Source organism: Spinacia oleracea, chromosome 3 (genome assembly GCF_020520425.1).
Source record: "Spinacia oleracea cultivar Varoflay chromosome 3, BTI_SOV_V1, whole genome shotgun sequence".
Taxonomy (NCBI): domain Eukaryota; kingdom Viridiplantae; phylum Streptophyta; class Magnoliopsida; order Caryophyllales; family Amaranthaceae; genus Spinacia; species Spinacia oleracea.
In genome coordinates, this window is record NC_079489.1 from 26,588,721 (window position 1) to 26,603,415 (window position 14,695).

The 14,695-nt window shown below is 34.7% G+C and overlaps 1 protein-coding gene across 1 annotated transcript; it reads right to left on the reverse strand.

Annotated features, from left to right (window-relative positions):
• Window positions 1-4,975: 4,975 nt before the first annotated feature.
• LOC110798317 (sugar transport protein MST4) lies at window positions 4,976-10,454 on the reverse strand. Its single transcript, XM_056839991.1, is given in 6 exon segments — window positions 4,976-5,845; window positions 5,942-6,233; window positions 6,544-6,611; window positions 6,614-6,673; window positions 8,950-9,275; window positions 10,174-10,454. Coding segments are annotated over 6 exon segments (1,542 nt in total). The 5' UTR covers window positions 10,307-10,454; the 3' UTR covers window positions 4,976-5,182.
• Between the last annotated feature and the right edge of the window lie 4,241 nt (window positions 10,455-14,695).

Consider the following 14,695-nt stretch of genomic DNA (forward strand, 5'->3'; position numbering starts at 1 on the left):
CACCTAAGTCAACTAAAATAGCACCCCGCTTTAGCGTAAACCTACTATCTTAGATCCCTAGATTTTTGTAAGTGTTGATTTGGAAGGCAATTTTTAAAACTCAATATTACTTGGACCTAGTTGTTTCTATGTTGGTTCGATTATTTAGTGAACTTAAAACTAATCGATTCATAGGAAACAACCTGTTCATGCAAAGCATACATACATTCATACATTCACGCATAATATATATATATATATTAAATTGCATAAATAATTGGTGATCTAGTATGGCCCAAAACTTCTTGTCTTGAAGCATCCAATCTTCATCACCTCCTTGTTAGCTTGGCCTCGTCTTGAATCTTCGTTCAAATGCTAACTTAAAGTTCTAAACTTAGAAATGCTTGAAAATAATAAATTACATCAAAATTTCCATGGTACGCAGACCATATTTAAAACTTTACATTCAAAGATAGAACGGTGCGCAGACCGTATTTAACTATCCTAAATTTGTCCATACTAGTCACTTGGAGTACCTGCATTGCATAAAACATATATTCTACACATTCACCCATTCGTATGCTAAAGCGAATGGCCCATGTTAATATGCAAGTATTTACGTGAATTAATTAAAATTCACGTTCACATAAACGCGTCCTAAAAGATTAATCAATTTCCAAATTATTAATCCTTAGACTTTATTCTAATTAAAATTGAATTTAATTAAAATAATGCGACCTACGAAACAATTAAAATAATTATTTCATTTTAATTTCATTTAGTGGCTCCCACTCAAACCAATAATTATTCCGGATAATTAATTATGAAATATTAAATTAAACTCGCGGCCCGGCCCAAGAAAATAAAATATTAAATTAAATATCCCGTTAGCCCAAATTAATGCAAATATACGAATCCCAACTAATTAAACGATTCAAAAAAAAAGTTCAATTAAACGGCCTAGCCTTGCGCCCAGCCCGTCGTGCGAGAGACCCAAGAGCACACGAGCACTGCCCGCGCGCCCCATCCCATCGTGCGAGAGGCCCAGGAACACACGAGCACTGCTCGCGCACCCCGCCCCATCGCTCGCGCGCCATCGCTCGCGCGCACGCATCGCGTACCCGCAGCCTAACTGCCCCTGCGCTGCGTGTGTGTTGTGCGTCAAGTGTGCTGGACGTCGCAAGCCTTGTGCTTGCTTCGTCGCAGCCCCGCAAGCAACATGCCTGCCCTCTCCTCGCCTAGCGCGCACGAGGCATGCAGCCTTGTGCTGCTGCCCGTGTCGCATGGCGCGGCGAGCACAATGGCCTCGTATGGCTCGACGAGCCATACTTCCATCATGCCCATGTTCGTGTTTTTGGTTCGTAAAACGGACCAACTTAATTAAAATTAAATTTAATTCACGAACTTGCATTAATTTTATTTTTCAAAAAGGTTACGATTTAAATTTTTTGGAAAAACAACGATTTTTAACGATTTAATAAACTTTAACGACAATCCAATTTCGTAAAATTAATAAATCAAGGGCTAACAATATTCAAACTTTTAAGAACGATCGAATCAACTTTAAAGTTTGAACTTTTAATTAATAAAATCCGAAACTTTATATCGTTCATAAACGATTAAATTTCAGATTATTAATAATTTGGTTTAAGTGCGATTAAAATTAACGAAACCATTCAAAATTTTAATCCATTAATTTTTAAAATTAGCCACTGACCCATGAAATTATACCCCCTTTCCCAATTAACCGAATTATTAATCCAAAATTAATTAAAATTCAATCAGGGTTGTAAATTTTACGAATTGGGGAAAGGCAAAATTAGGGTTTATACTTATCGGAAAATTCTGAAAATTTTACCATAGATCAAGAATGTAACCAGCAACATTGTGTCAAAATTTCAAGCAATTCCGAGTAGTTTAGGTCGACCTTTTAATTGAATTACTGTCCGACACATTTAATTTTTAATAAAAAATTAACAAAAACGCCCAAAAACTGATGCTTCGAGGCCTGTTTTCGCAATTTTATTCCCATGACTTGATCTTAGAAAATCGTTTTCCATCAGATTAGGGTTTTAAAAATCGAAAAAGCGAATATTTTTTATTTCGAAACTGCCAATTTCGCAATTAATCCAATAATTCGAAAAAAAATTCCGAAAAATCAACAAAAATTCCAAGAATTTCGACAATGCAAAAACAATAATAATCATGCTAATTCATGCTTTGAATACATAAGGCTCTGATACCAATGTAGGGGAATACAGTTAAACATAATAACATGTGCGGAACAATCTCCAAAGCCAGGAAACATGTATAAAGCACAGATTAAGCATACTTACATTCGAAGCGTGTTTTCCACAATAATCCGTAACGAACAAGAACAAAGAACTCCAATTGTCGTTCCTCTACTTGGTTCACCGACACGATCAGATCCATCTTGATAATCGTAGCTTAGACAATTAATCAAGATACTTTGCTTTTTGGGAAGAACTCACTTTGGAGGCACAGAGAGAATTAGGGTTCTCTGTGTCTCTAGGGTTTTGAGTAATCTGAATTGCGATTGCAGTAAGTTGGAAATTAGGTCATAAGGTTATTTACATAACCTTACTAACCGACTAAGCCCGGAGGCAAGGCCGGCCAGCAAGCCACGCGTGAGACAAGCACAGCGCACTGGGCCATGGGCCTCGTTGCTATGGTTGTGTCGCTGCACAGGCCCGCGCGCACACGCGCAGCCCTGCTCGGCCATGGGCCAGCGCTGCCGTGTTGCCTTGGCCTTTGCTTGCTCGCCTAGCGCGCGCCCATGGGCCTCGAGTGCTTCGTGCACTCGGCTCGTGGGCCGCTCTTCGTATTCGCGTTTAATATATTTCCGATATATTATTTATCGTTTCATATACGACGAATCACCGTCGTACGATACGATTTATTCGTTTCGCCTAGCTTACGAATATTCGCGATACGATATACGATTCCGATGCAAGGTCGTATCGTATAATATGTTTCCAACTTAAATCTCGAAAAGCTATTAAATGAATTTCCGATTCATTTAATCCGGTGATCTGTTACGTGTCATTGGTGTGACCTTGTAGGTTCAGTCAAGAGTAAGTTGTGAGTTCAATATCCATTAGAACTCACTGATCGGAAGCATTGCTCCAGCTAGCTGTTCCGATCACTTGATCTCATTGAATTAATTGTTCACAATTAATCTGAACCTTGGTATTAGACTTAATGCACCTTGGGTGAAGGACATATTTCCTTCAGCACTTGTTCCTGGGGAACAACTAACATGCGGAGCAGCATGAAACATAAAGACAAGAAATAAGAGTTTATTTTCTAGGATTCATGTGAGTATGTGGAAATGTGAAAGGTAATGGAACAAGGTATCAAAAGGAACTCGTGGAACTCGTGTCTAGGAACTTGGTCTGCATCCTAAATATAATGTCAGTATGCATTAATCTAATTGTCAGTAAGTTTAGAATATAAACGTGTTTTGGGTTGGTTATTTAAGAGTTTTAATTTGATTAAAAGTCCTTAAATAAATAGGTAATTGACTAAGTCTAGGATTCTTAATAAGATAAATATGTTTTATATTTTGGAATTAATTAGTTAATTAATTAGAGTCCTATTAAGTTGGGTATCTTGGAATTAACTAATTAATTAATTAGAGTCCTATTAATTTTGGGTATCCTAGGTTAGTCAAATATTAATTTACGTTTATCAGTAGATTAATTAGGTAGGTTCCTATTAACTTGGGAATCCTATGAAATCAGTTATTAAATCACGTTTAATATATCACGTTTAATATAACTGACATATTAGTTATTGATGTTAGGATCACGCCTAGAAACTAGGATGCATTACTTGGTATTAGCTTGTTCCCCAAGTACATTATATCCACATTCATATACCACGTTCTCATCAATTATAGAGGTCATGGGTACATGTCTAGGAACATGGGAATATGGCTGTTAGTTGAAGAGATTATGGGGAAAGCAGTTAGGAGTTCCAACACTATAAAAGAGGATCTTAACATTCATTCCAAGGTGTCTGACTTCTCTGTCATTCCACAGAGTCTGGTTTACGTGGAAGGTAATTAAAGAAAATATATTTGATCCACGTTTATGAGTCAGTTCCTCAGTTCCATGTTCCTTCAGTTCCTACACTAAAGTTCTTGTTCCTTTACAGTTTTTCTACGCTTCTCATATATTGTAACAAGTTTGGGTTAGGAACTTGAGTGAGTTCCTAATGTATTTGGAAAGGCTTTGAGTGAAGTCTTGAGAGAGTATTAAACACAACTGAGCGTGAATGTTATACTCTTTGTATGGGATCCTAAGTTCACGGGGAACTTGGGTTGATAGAGTTTCCAATTAAGTTAGTAACAAGGTCGTTCGCTTGATGAATGAGAGCTCGTCGTTAAAATCCCCAGTGGTCGTGGTTTTGTCTTCTTGATAATTTTCAAGAAGATTTCCACGCTAAATTCTCTCTTGCTTTATTTTCTATACTTGCTTTTAAGTTTCTTTTATAATTCCGCAAAAAGTTAGAAGCAAGTTTCAAATTACAATTCACCCCCCTCTTGTACGTGTTCCATCCGAATAACACACTTGGTATTATATACAACAACCGTCAACCGTGGAGACCACTTCTGCAAGATTTTAAGCTACTTATTGGTAATCATAAAAGACGATAGATACATTGTTTATTGTTAATTAAGTTAGCTAATCGCATTATTCAGATGTCCTGTCATCCGTATAAGAATTCGTTTGTCAAGTTAGATTCAAGACGTGTCAGGACAATGACAACCAGGATACAATTGGTTTTGTCAACAACAAAATGTTTGACAATCTGATTCATTATGGTTTTCATGACAACAGATTGTCTGACAATCTGAAATTTCTTTAGCTTTACAGTGACAACATAATTATATTAAGCTTTCAATTCAACATTATTTATGTTGATGTGAAATTGATGTAACATTTCAAGACAGTTCTAAAGATCAAGTCAATGAAAGAAGCTTGTTGATTCAATATAGAAAAAATCTTAGCCCATTAAGACTTAAGAGTAGGAACTAGGAATGGCACAATTTTCGCTACCTATGTATAATTTTAGCTATAATTTTATCATCAATATCATATTTACCTTGTATCATTTTAGCTATAAAAATTGTACTTCTAACAAAGATTGATTTGATTGTATTGCATCCAAATTATAATTAAAGCGTAGCAGCAGACCCATTAGTTTGCTTTTTGTGAGCATCCTTGATGGTGTTAACCTCAACTCCAATGTAGTCCTCATCATTATCCATGAATCTTTTCCAAAGCCAATGTCTTTTCCAAACCTTCTCAGTCATTTCCTCAATGGGGATGTTGTTAGTTTCGGGGAGTAAGAAAACCACGAAAAGGGACATGACCAAGACCCACCCAGAAAAGAAGAGGAAAATGCCAAACTTAAACTTGCAAAGCATGGATAAGAAGGCTTGTCCGATGACAAAAGTGAAGAGCATGTTAGTACAGACAGTCACACTCTGACCTGCTGACCGGGTTTCCAAGGGGAAGGTTTCCGAAGGGATGAGCCAACCTAGTGGGCCCCATGACCAAGCGAAGGCAGAGACAAAAGTGCACACGAGTATAACTACAAATATTGCGTAGCCATGGCCTAAGTGGTTGGAATGGTCTTTGACCTTGAGGCCTAGAATTATGGCTATAATGACCTGAGACAAAAACATTTGAACTCCTGCCTGAAGTCTCCCTAGTTTGTCGACAGAATAAATAGAGACGATAGTGGAAAGGACATTTACTGCTCCAAATCCTAAGGTGTTGAATAACACAGGGGCGTAGAACATGATTGCATTAATTCCAGTAAATTGTTGAAACACCTGGTAATTAACACAATTAATTAAGTCTTTTATTCAAAACGACAACGTACGTACAATAATATAGATGTTGTAAATATGTATGTAATACGTACGAACCTGCAAAGCGATGGAAATAATAAGCTGAGGGCGATTTCTTCGCTTGAGGAGATTTCTGAAAGGGTTCTTAACTAGTTGAGCAACACGACTAGCTTCAACAAGTTCATTGAACTCTGGCTCAATGTTATCTGTACCCCTAATTTTTCTGAGGACTGATTTTCCTTCTTCTAATCGCCCTCGTTCAATAAGGCTGTTTGGTGTGTCCGTAACCAGTAGAGCTCCCAACGTCAGTAAGCAGGCTGGTACACCAGCTATTCCTAGTGACACCCTCCATCCATTTTCTCCATGCATTCTGTACGTGTTAGTTAATTATAAAACCATTCATCATTTTCAAATTATTATAAAACTAAACTCCAAATTAAACACTCTTATCACTCTTTGCATTTGTTTCCATAACTATGAAATTATCTTATATATTTATATCTTAATTGTTTCACATGTAAATAGTGTATACATATATAACTACGGAGTATATAAGAACAAGTTTAGACATGCATGTTACATGTAAATTAACTAACGCTTGAATTGGTAAATATCATAAAAATTATGGAATATTTTAATTAAGAATAGAACATAAAAGGAGGAGGGAAAAAAGGACATACTTAGCGGTGCCATAATTGACGAGGTTCGCAAAAAGAATACCGATGGTGACGTTGAGCTGAAATAATATAATATATTCAGACCACCTCGAATTTGAGTAGGTGCTATCTCTGATAGAAATACGGGTACTGCCTATTTTCCAACATTCATTTTTAACTTATTACATTTCACATTAGACATATCGTAAGTAATACTTCATACTTATATGCATTTATCAGTAAATCATGAATAATCATGGGATAATTATTCATTATTAATCAGTAAATCATGAATAATCATGGGATAATTATTCATTATTAATCATTTAAAATGTGGACAGATAAATTAGTCAAATTATTATATAAAAATTCAAAATGTACATTGTTTTCCCTCACCTTTTCTTTTTTATTGTGATTATTACTACGTAGGCAAATGACAAGCATGATGTAGGTGCTTATCATAAACACAAAAAAGTTGAATTCTAGTCATTAAACAATTAAGAAAATTTAGGCTTTATAAAAAATACCCGGCATAAATTAAATTTAATGGATAAGTGAGAGAATCACAACACTCAAAAAAGTTAACTCCCATCAACATACTTGTGAATAAAATTCACATATGAACCCACAAAAAGGTGTAACTAGCTAGCAAGTGTTCATAAAAGTCATAATAATCTCAGCAAAAAAGAGGTCTACAAATTTCCAATAAAGTAACGCATATTTAGTTAATTTAAATTAACATGACAAAGTTGCAAAGAAATTGAATAAGTTGGGCAAAGATTGGATAAGAGTATATAAATCCAACTCACTAATTATATTCTACTCCGTAGAAGATAGACCAAAAAACTGAGCAAAAAAAGTGTACATCACATGTACGTATGATTATTGGCCACCTTCTTCTTTTTGCCGGATACAACTAAGCTAGGATTAAAAATTAGCATGAAAAAATCTAGTGATAAAATTATTCTTGTTTAAAAGTAAACGTTAAAAATCACTATACAGGATGAACTATATAATCTTTTAATTAAGCATCAAGAATTACTTTATAATGTATAAATTTAATTAAAATATGTTAAAAGTTATTATGAAATTGGTTATTAACAAATTTATTGTACACTTGAGACAAATAAGAGCTTTTATAAACCTGATTGTATTCAAGGACTACTTTCGTTCTTTGACTGTTTTACTCATATGGAGAATTTAAAATGAGAAATACTTATCAAAAGATGAAATCAAAGTTAGAAATCGAGATTTTGGAAAAACATGAAAAAACAAGTTGATAAACAACGGTCCAGGGCCGAAAAGGCTACATATACCCCTTGTATATGAAATAATGTTATACCCTGGGCTGTGATTGGTTTAGATTGAACAATTTTATGCAGGGTTGCTATTTTAGATTTAAATTTAAATCCCATGTAAGATTGCTTTTGTGAAAACAACCAATAGGAGCCCAGGATATGGCACTATTGCATACCCAGATGGTATATGTATCAGCTTCCGTCCAGGGCGTTTATGTATAGTGGATTGGTGTTGCAAATCAGCCGTGCTTAATGAGTAAATGGTGTCGGTCAATTACGCAACAAAGTTAAGAAAATTGAATATGGGACCCATATAAACCCCAACAAACCCCAATTTGATTGCTTCAAGTGAAAATGAGAGGGTCTACTCCCTATTATGTTCACTATTTATGTGATTGCTAAGTGAATTATATGAATGATCTCTCAATCAACTTCTTATCTTGACTTGTTAATTCAACGTTAGCAAAGATTAGTTTATCCTACAACACATACTTTAAAAGTCCCAAGGCTGACTTTTTTAATATTTCACACAAGCTATATCATACGTTCATACTCTTGATTATAATTCATTCAATTCGACGAAGTTTAAAACTTATTCAACAAATGTAATTTGCATTCGTAACTATAATTAATTTACTACCTAATCAATTATAGCTTGAGAGCAAATATCTTAAATTTTGTTCACTTTTCTTTTATAAAAACTAGTGTGTGGCCCGGGCGTTGCTCCGGATTTTACTTTTAGTTGGGTTTACGTTTTCTAAAAATGTGCCTAATTTTAAAAGATTGTATTTTACATTTATATGTGAAAATATGACAAACATTGTAGCTAGCTGAGTTACTTAAAAGTGAAACTTTTAATCCATGAGGTTTGATGTTCGATCCTTGCTACCTACATGCTTTTTTGGTTGTCAATAACATATCATGATGCTTATTAGTGGTGACATGGCGCAATACGGAGGGAGTCTACGTGACACATATACGTTTTCACAAACGCCTTTTAATATATTAGTATAGATTTAGTTCCTAAACAATATCAAATCCAATGATCTCTGCATATCGACCTCCACTATTTTGAAGGAAAATTAATTGGAAAATGAAATAATAGCAAGCTAGATTAAAATGTAGTACGTACCTGATTGGCAAAGCCAACTCCACAACCAAGCAAAATCCTGCCAATAATAAGCATAGCAAGATCTTGAGCAGCAGCATTAAGAACGACCCCGGTGATGAAGAAAACCCCAGCGATCAACATAGTTAGCCTCCTCCCTAACCGTCTTGTGGTATACGATGCGAAAAACGTTGCAACTAAAGCAGCAAGGTATAGTGAAGAGGTGAATAATTGAAGCCCTTAGTTGTCATATTCACAGTAGTTACTTTGGTTTGCATCTGGTAAATTCTTTTTCCGAAATACCACTGGAAAGAATTTCCTTAGGAAAGGGTCCATTGATGTTACACCTCCTGCATTTTAACCACATTCATTCCATCCATTTTTTAAACCCTAAAGCATATAGCTTAAAACTAACCAGTATTTTCAACAGTATAAACATTAAAACATAGAGGATCGCGTAACTATCAATTATATACACCTCATTTTTCCTTTAAAAAAGTTATATCACGTATAGGAAAACTATGTAAATTCACAAACTTAATCATATCACAAAGGTCATCCCACTATTTTACATAATGACTGCTCCCTCCGTTACTTTTTGTTTGTTACGAATTCCTTTTAGGTTGTTTTAAAATATTTGTTACGTGGGAGAATATTTTCTTTTATAAACTTATTATAAGTATTATTTATTGTGCCAGCTTTTAATTTTAATTAGTCCATTTTTTCAACTCATTAAATTTCTTTACAATTTCCCAAGTATGTTAAGTTAGCAATCTGTGTGTTTTTCCATTATTGGTTCATTTTGATAAATAAACAATCTTATTGGTTGTTGTAATGATTAGTGGATTGAGGTTTTAATTGAGTTTATTTTTTTAATAAAAAAGAAAAAGAATCTTTATTATACGTTAATAACGTGCAAAAATCCAAACGTAACAAACAAAAAGAAACGGGGAGTAGTTTTTAAAAAAAAAGTAAAGAAATACGCGCGGAGTAATATTTTTAAAGGAAATGACTCTTTACTCTTTAGGATTCAACTTCCAAGTTCCAACTGATGAAACAAAGTTATCTAACGCCTAACGGGCCTACCTATCAATAAATAAAACGGAAACGTTTGAAGAAAATAAACAGACCACCCATTATCCGTTTAAACATTAATTTGAAAAAATGTAATTTAAACTAAAGACGTAAAAACAAAATCCGAACCGAAGTATTCCGTACGTAGTAATAAAGTTGAGGCAAGAAACAAACCTGATATTCCAACATCATAACCAAACATGAGACCACCGGTGGCAGCCATGATACAAGAAATGATGACGATCGGGGTTATCTTCGCTTCGAAGACAGCCCCGTTCGCCGGAGCTGCAAAGCCTCCGCCAGCCATTCTTTCTCTTAAGTTGTTACTCGATCTGTATATTTCTTTCTCTCTCTATATGTTATCTATGTTTTCTCTCTGTTGTGACTTTTTGTGTACTGAAAGTAAAGACTTGTAAGTTGTAACAAGTGTATTTATAAAGGTGACGGAGGAGAGAGAAATTAAGTGCATGTTAATCCAAAATGAGATAATTAATAAAAGGTGAAAATAAGGGTGTGTTACAAAATGTGAATGTCAATTGGCTACCATTCCAGCTGTTTTGGATCTTTACACGTGTTGTTGTGGACTTGGACTTCCTATTTCTTCACATTTTTACTTGTAATTTTCTTTTTCCTTTTTTTTCTAAATAGGCGGCTTTCCTGCTTGTCGACTTGGAACTTGAATCTAAATATTGTCGTATTTATCTTGTCTTTTTTTACTCTCTTTAGGGGCAGTCAAACCTATTTGTATGATTAGTCAAACCTTAGACTGGTGAAAATTTGTGAGAAATAATGGAAACTAATTTGATTTATGGAAATTAAATATCCTTATCGGAAAGGCAAAACCCACACATAAAACCATTTTAAGCTGAGTCATCATAAATTGTTCACTAATTAGGTATCATTGCCAGCTAATGTCCTTGTCACTGCCTAGTAACCTCAAAAAATTTCATGGCCAATTTGAATTTGAATTTCAAATATAAAAACAAGTTGTTTTTTTATTTATTTTTATTTTGTTGAAATGTCGATGAAACCAATGAGTATTCATCTCCCCAAATTCATTTGTTCTGATTTATTTCGTATTCTTTGATTTTCCAGATAAAAGAATGTATGTTATGCTGAACACTTCTTCTTCGTCGGAGCATCTATGTTAATGGAGTATTGTTTTTTTCATTTTTTCTTACGGATTTGTTGATTTATTTCGATGTTACCAATGTTAAAATTGTTTTGTTGTTACCTATTTCATCGTAGTTTGATATTCATTTTTCCTAATTTTATCAATGTTTTGTTTAAGTTTGTAAATAAAAAACATGGTTTGGAAAAAGGGGGGATTTGCAGGGATTTGGAAAAAGAAGAAAAAATTGCAGGGATTTGGAAAAAGAAGAAAAAGGGGGGGGGGGGGGGGTGAGGGGTTGGTAGGGAAGAATTTGAATGCGCTTTTTATTATGCTCAGGCCAGTACTCGAACCCGTGACCAGCGTGCAAGCAATGCTCTATGTTTATGTTGTAGATGTGACCATTGTGACGTGACCATTGTGACGTGAGGCAGAAGCCATTGTTTGTTTTACGTAGAAATTGTATTTGTTTGATTTCAGTATCTGTAAAATACAATGTAAATTATATTGTAAAAGAGGAAAACGTTGATTTATTAATTTATATACAATTAAAATTCTTAAATTGTATGGTGTATAAACTTAAGTTAGTGTAAAGACTAAGTTGTAATATAAATTAGAAAATGTATTTTTTTATGAATTGCTTATTAACCTAGTTAATCCAGTTAGCACTCAATCCGTTGTTTTGTACAATATAGGTTTTGTAGTTTGGTTATCGCAAATGTGTTTGGAGTTAAAGTTGGGATTGAGTCGGTATTAATCCAAGTTTAAGATTGTCAAACATTCACCCAACTTACTTAATATGTTACTTTAATGTATGCAACATCAAAAGGTTTCCATAGCATTAGTTCAAATACGTACAACAAAAACTAAGTTATTACGAAGTCGATCAGAATTTTTGTAGCGTTACAAGCATCCTTAGTTCCAGAACGAGGTCACCACATTGTTTACAAAATCTTGATCTTCCATATCGATGTAGGCCTGATTGTAATGCATCTCATTCACAACATCTTGGGCAGGGCCTGCTACAAAATTTAAATGTTGGAGAAATGGCGGGAATACTAGACTTAATATGGGTTGCAAATGTTTTATTATAGCCTTAAGAAATTATTTAACATGTTGTTCTATTTAATTTTATTGATGAAATCGTAGTACAGATTGGGATGAATGCAAGTTTATGTGTTTTTGTTTTTTATTACACACTACTGTATTGTTTCCCGCCTATACTAAGGGTTGTTGCTGCAGCCAATCAACTAACGAACCAATACCAGCATGAGCAATTAGTAGTCGGGTCCACCATAGATTTAACATTAATTTGCTAATGAAGTGTGTATACATTTTTAATTTCCTCGATGTTATTTGGTTTATTATGTATACATATTAATTAAGTAATTTTCTTATTGTTGGTTTTGGGATACGTATGTGTCCATATTATTGTTATACATAGTTTACATAAGTGTCTTTCTAATAAGGTTGGCTAATCCTCGTAACTAGTTCACTTACGTGTCATGGTACTAGGTTATCCGGGAATGAGAATCGCTCGGGACACAATAAAGGGTTGGCTTAGACGATGAGTTTACTTAGGTGTCATGGTACTAGGTTATCCGGGAATAAGAATCGATCGGGACACATGAAAGGGTTGGCTTAGACGATCGAGTTTACTTAGGTGTCAGTGTACTAGGTTATCCGGGAATGAGAATTGTTTTGGACACATGAAAGGGTTGGCTTAGACGATCGAGTTTACTTAGGTGTCAGTGTACTAGGTTATACGGGAATGAGAATTGTTTTGGACACATGAAAGAGTTGGCTAATCCTCGTAACTAGTTTCCTTAAGTGTCATGGTACTAGGTTATACGGGAATAAGAATTGTTCGGGTCACATGAAGTGTTGGCTTAGACGATCGAGTTCACTTAGGTGTCATGGTACTAGGTTATCCGGGAATGAGAATCGATCGGGACACATGAAAGGGTTGGCTTAGACGATGAGTTTATTTAGGTGTCATGGTACTAGGTTATCCGGGAAGGAGAATTGATCTGGACACATAAAATGTTGGCTTTGATAAAGGGAGCTTACACATACTTTAGTTGTCCATAAAAACACACGAGACACTAACATACTCGAAAAAATTAAAACAATTACATCAAATAACCATGTAATTAATAAATACATTAATACCGAGCTTGTTCATTAGTGATAGAAATATTTGAAAAGAATGTAACATAAATAACAATTTAATTATTATTAATTTGTAAGGATGGTGCACAAGTAGGATGTTATTTATATTTTCCTTTTATTTTCATCAAAAGTTAATTTGAAAATTGGAAAAGCTTACACCTACTCACCTACATGTCGGACGAAAGGTTGGCTAACCCTCGTAACTAGTTCACTTAAGTGTCATGGTACTAGATTATACAGGAATAAGAATTGTTCGGGACACATGAAAGGGTTGGCTTAGACGATCGAGTTTACTTAGGTGTCAGTGTACTAGGTTATCCGGGAATGAGAATTGTTTTGGACACATGAAAGGGTTGTCTTAGACGATCAAGTTCACTTAGGTGTCATGGTACTAGGTTATCCGGGAATGAGAATTGTTTTTGGACACATGAAAGGGTTGGCTTAGAGGATGAGTTTACTTAGGTGTCATGGTAGTAGGTTATCCGGGAATGAGAATTGTTCGGGACACATGAAAGGGTTGGCTTAGACGATCGAGTTTACTTAGGTGTCAGTGTACTAGGTTATCCGGGAATAAGAATCGATCGGGACACATGAAAGGGTTGGCTTAGAGGATGAGTTTACTTAGGTGTCATGGTAGTAGGTTATCTGGGAATGAGAATTGTTCGGGACACATGAAAGGGTTGGCTTAGACGATCGAGTTTACTTAGGTGTCAGTGTACTAGGTTATCCGGGAATGAGAATTGTTTTGGACACATGAAAGGGTTGGCTTTGATAGAGGGAGCTTACACGTACTTTATTTGTCCACAAAAACACACGAGACACCTAACATACTCGAAAAAATTAAAACAATTAGATCGAAATAACCATCTAATTAATAAATACTTTAATACCGAGCTTGATCGTTAGTGATAGAAATATTTGAAAAGAATGTAACATAAATAACAATTTAATTATTATTAATTTGTAAGGAGGGTGCACAACTAGAATATTATTTATATTTTCCTTTTATTTTCATCAAAAGTTAGTTTTACTAACACCTTTATCCTTGTACTCCTTCTTTATCCTATTACCAATTACAAACAACTCAAAACCCGTCATGTAAGCATAACGATGGCAAAATTCACTAAACTCAAGACCGGACTCAAAACACATTCCTGGACAAGGGGTGGTAGGCGTAGTTGAATTCACAATAGTTCCTTCTCCGACGACGGGTTCAACATTAAGGTCTATACTAACCATTGTACTATGGAATAACAAATGAAATTAAACAAGTTAATTATTAATACAAATTTAAATAAATCATACAATGCTTTTATACATATAAATAGGTATGTCCATTTTACCATATTTATTCATATAATCAAATAATTAATTCATATACTAGCATATAATTTCATTTTTAATTTCACATAT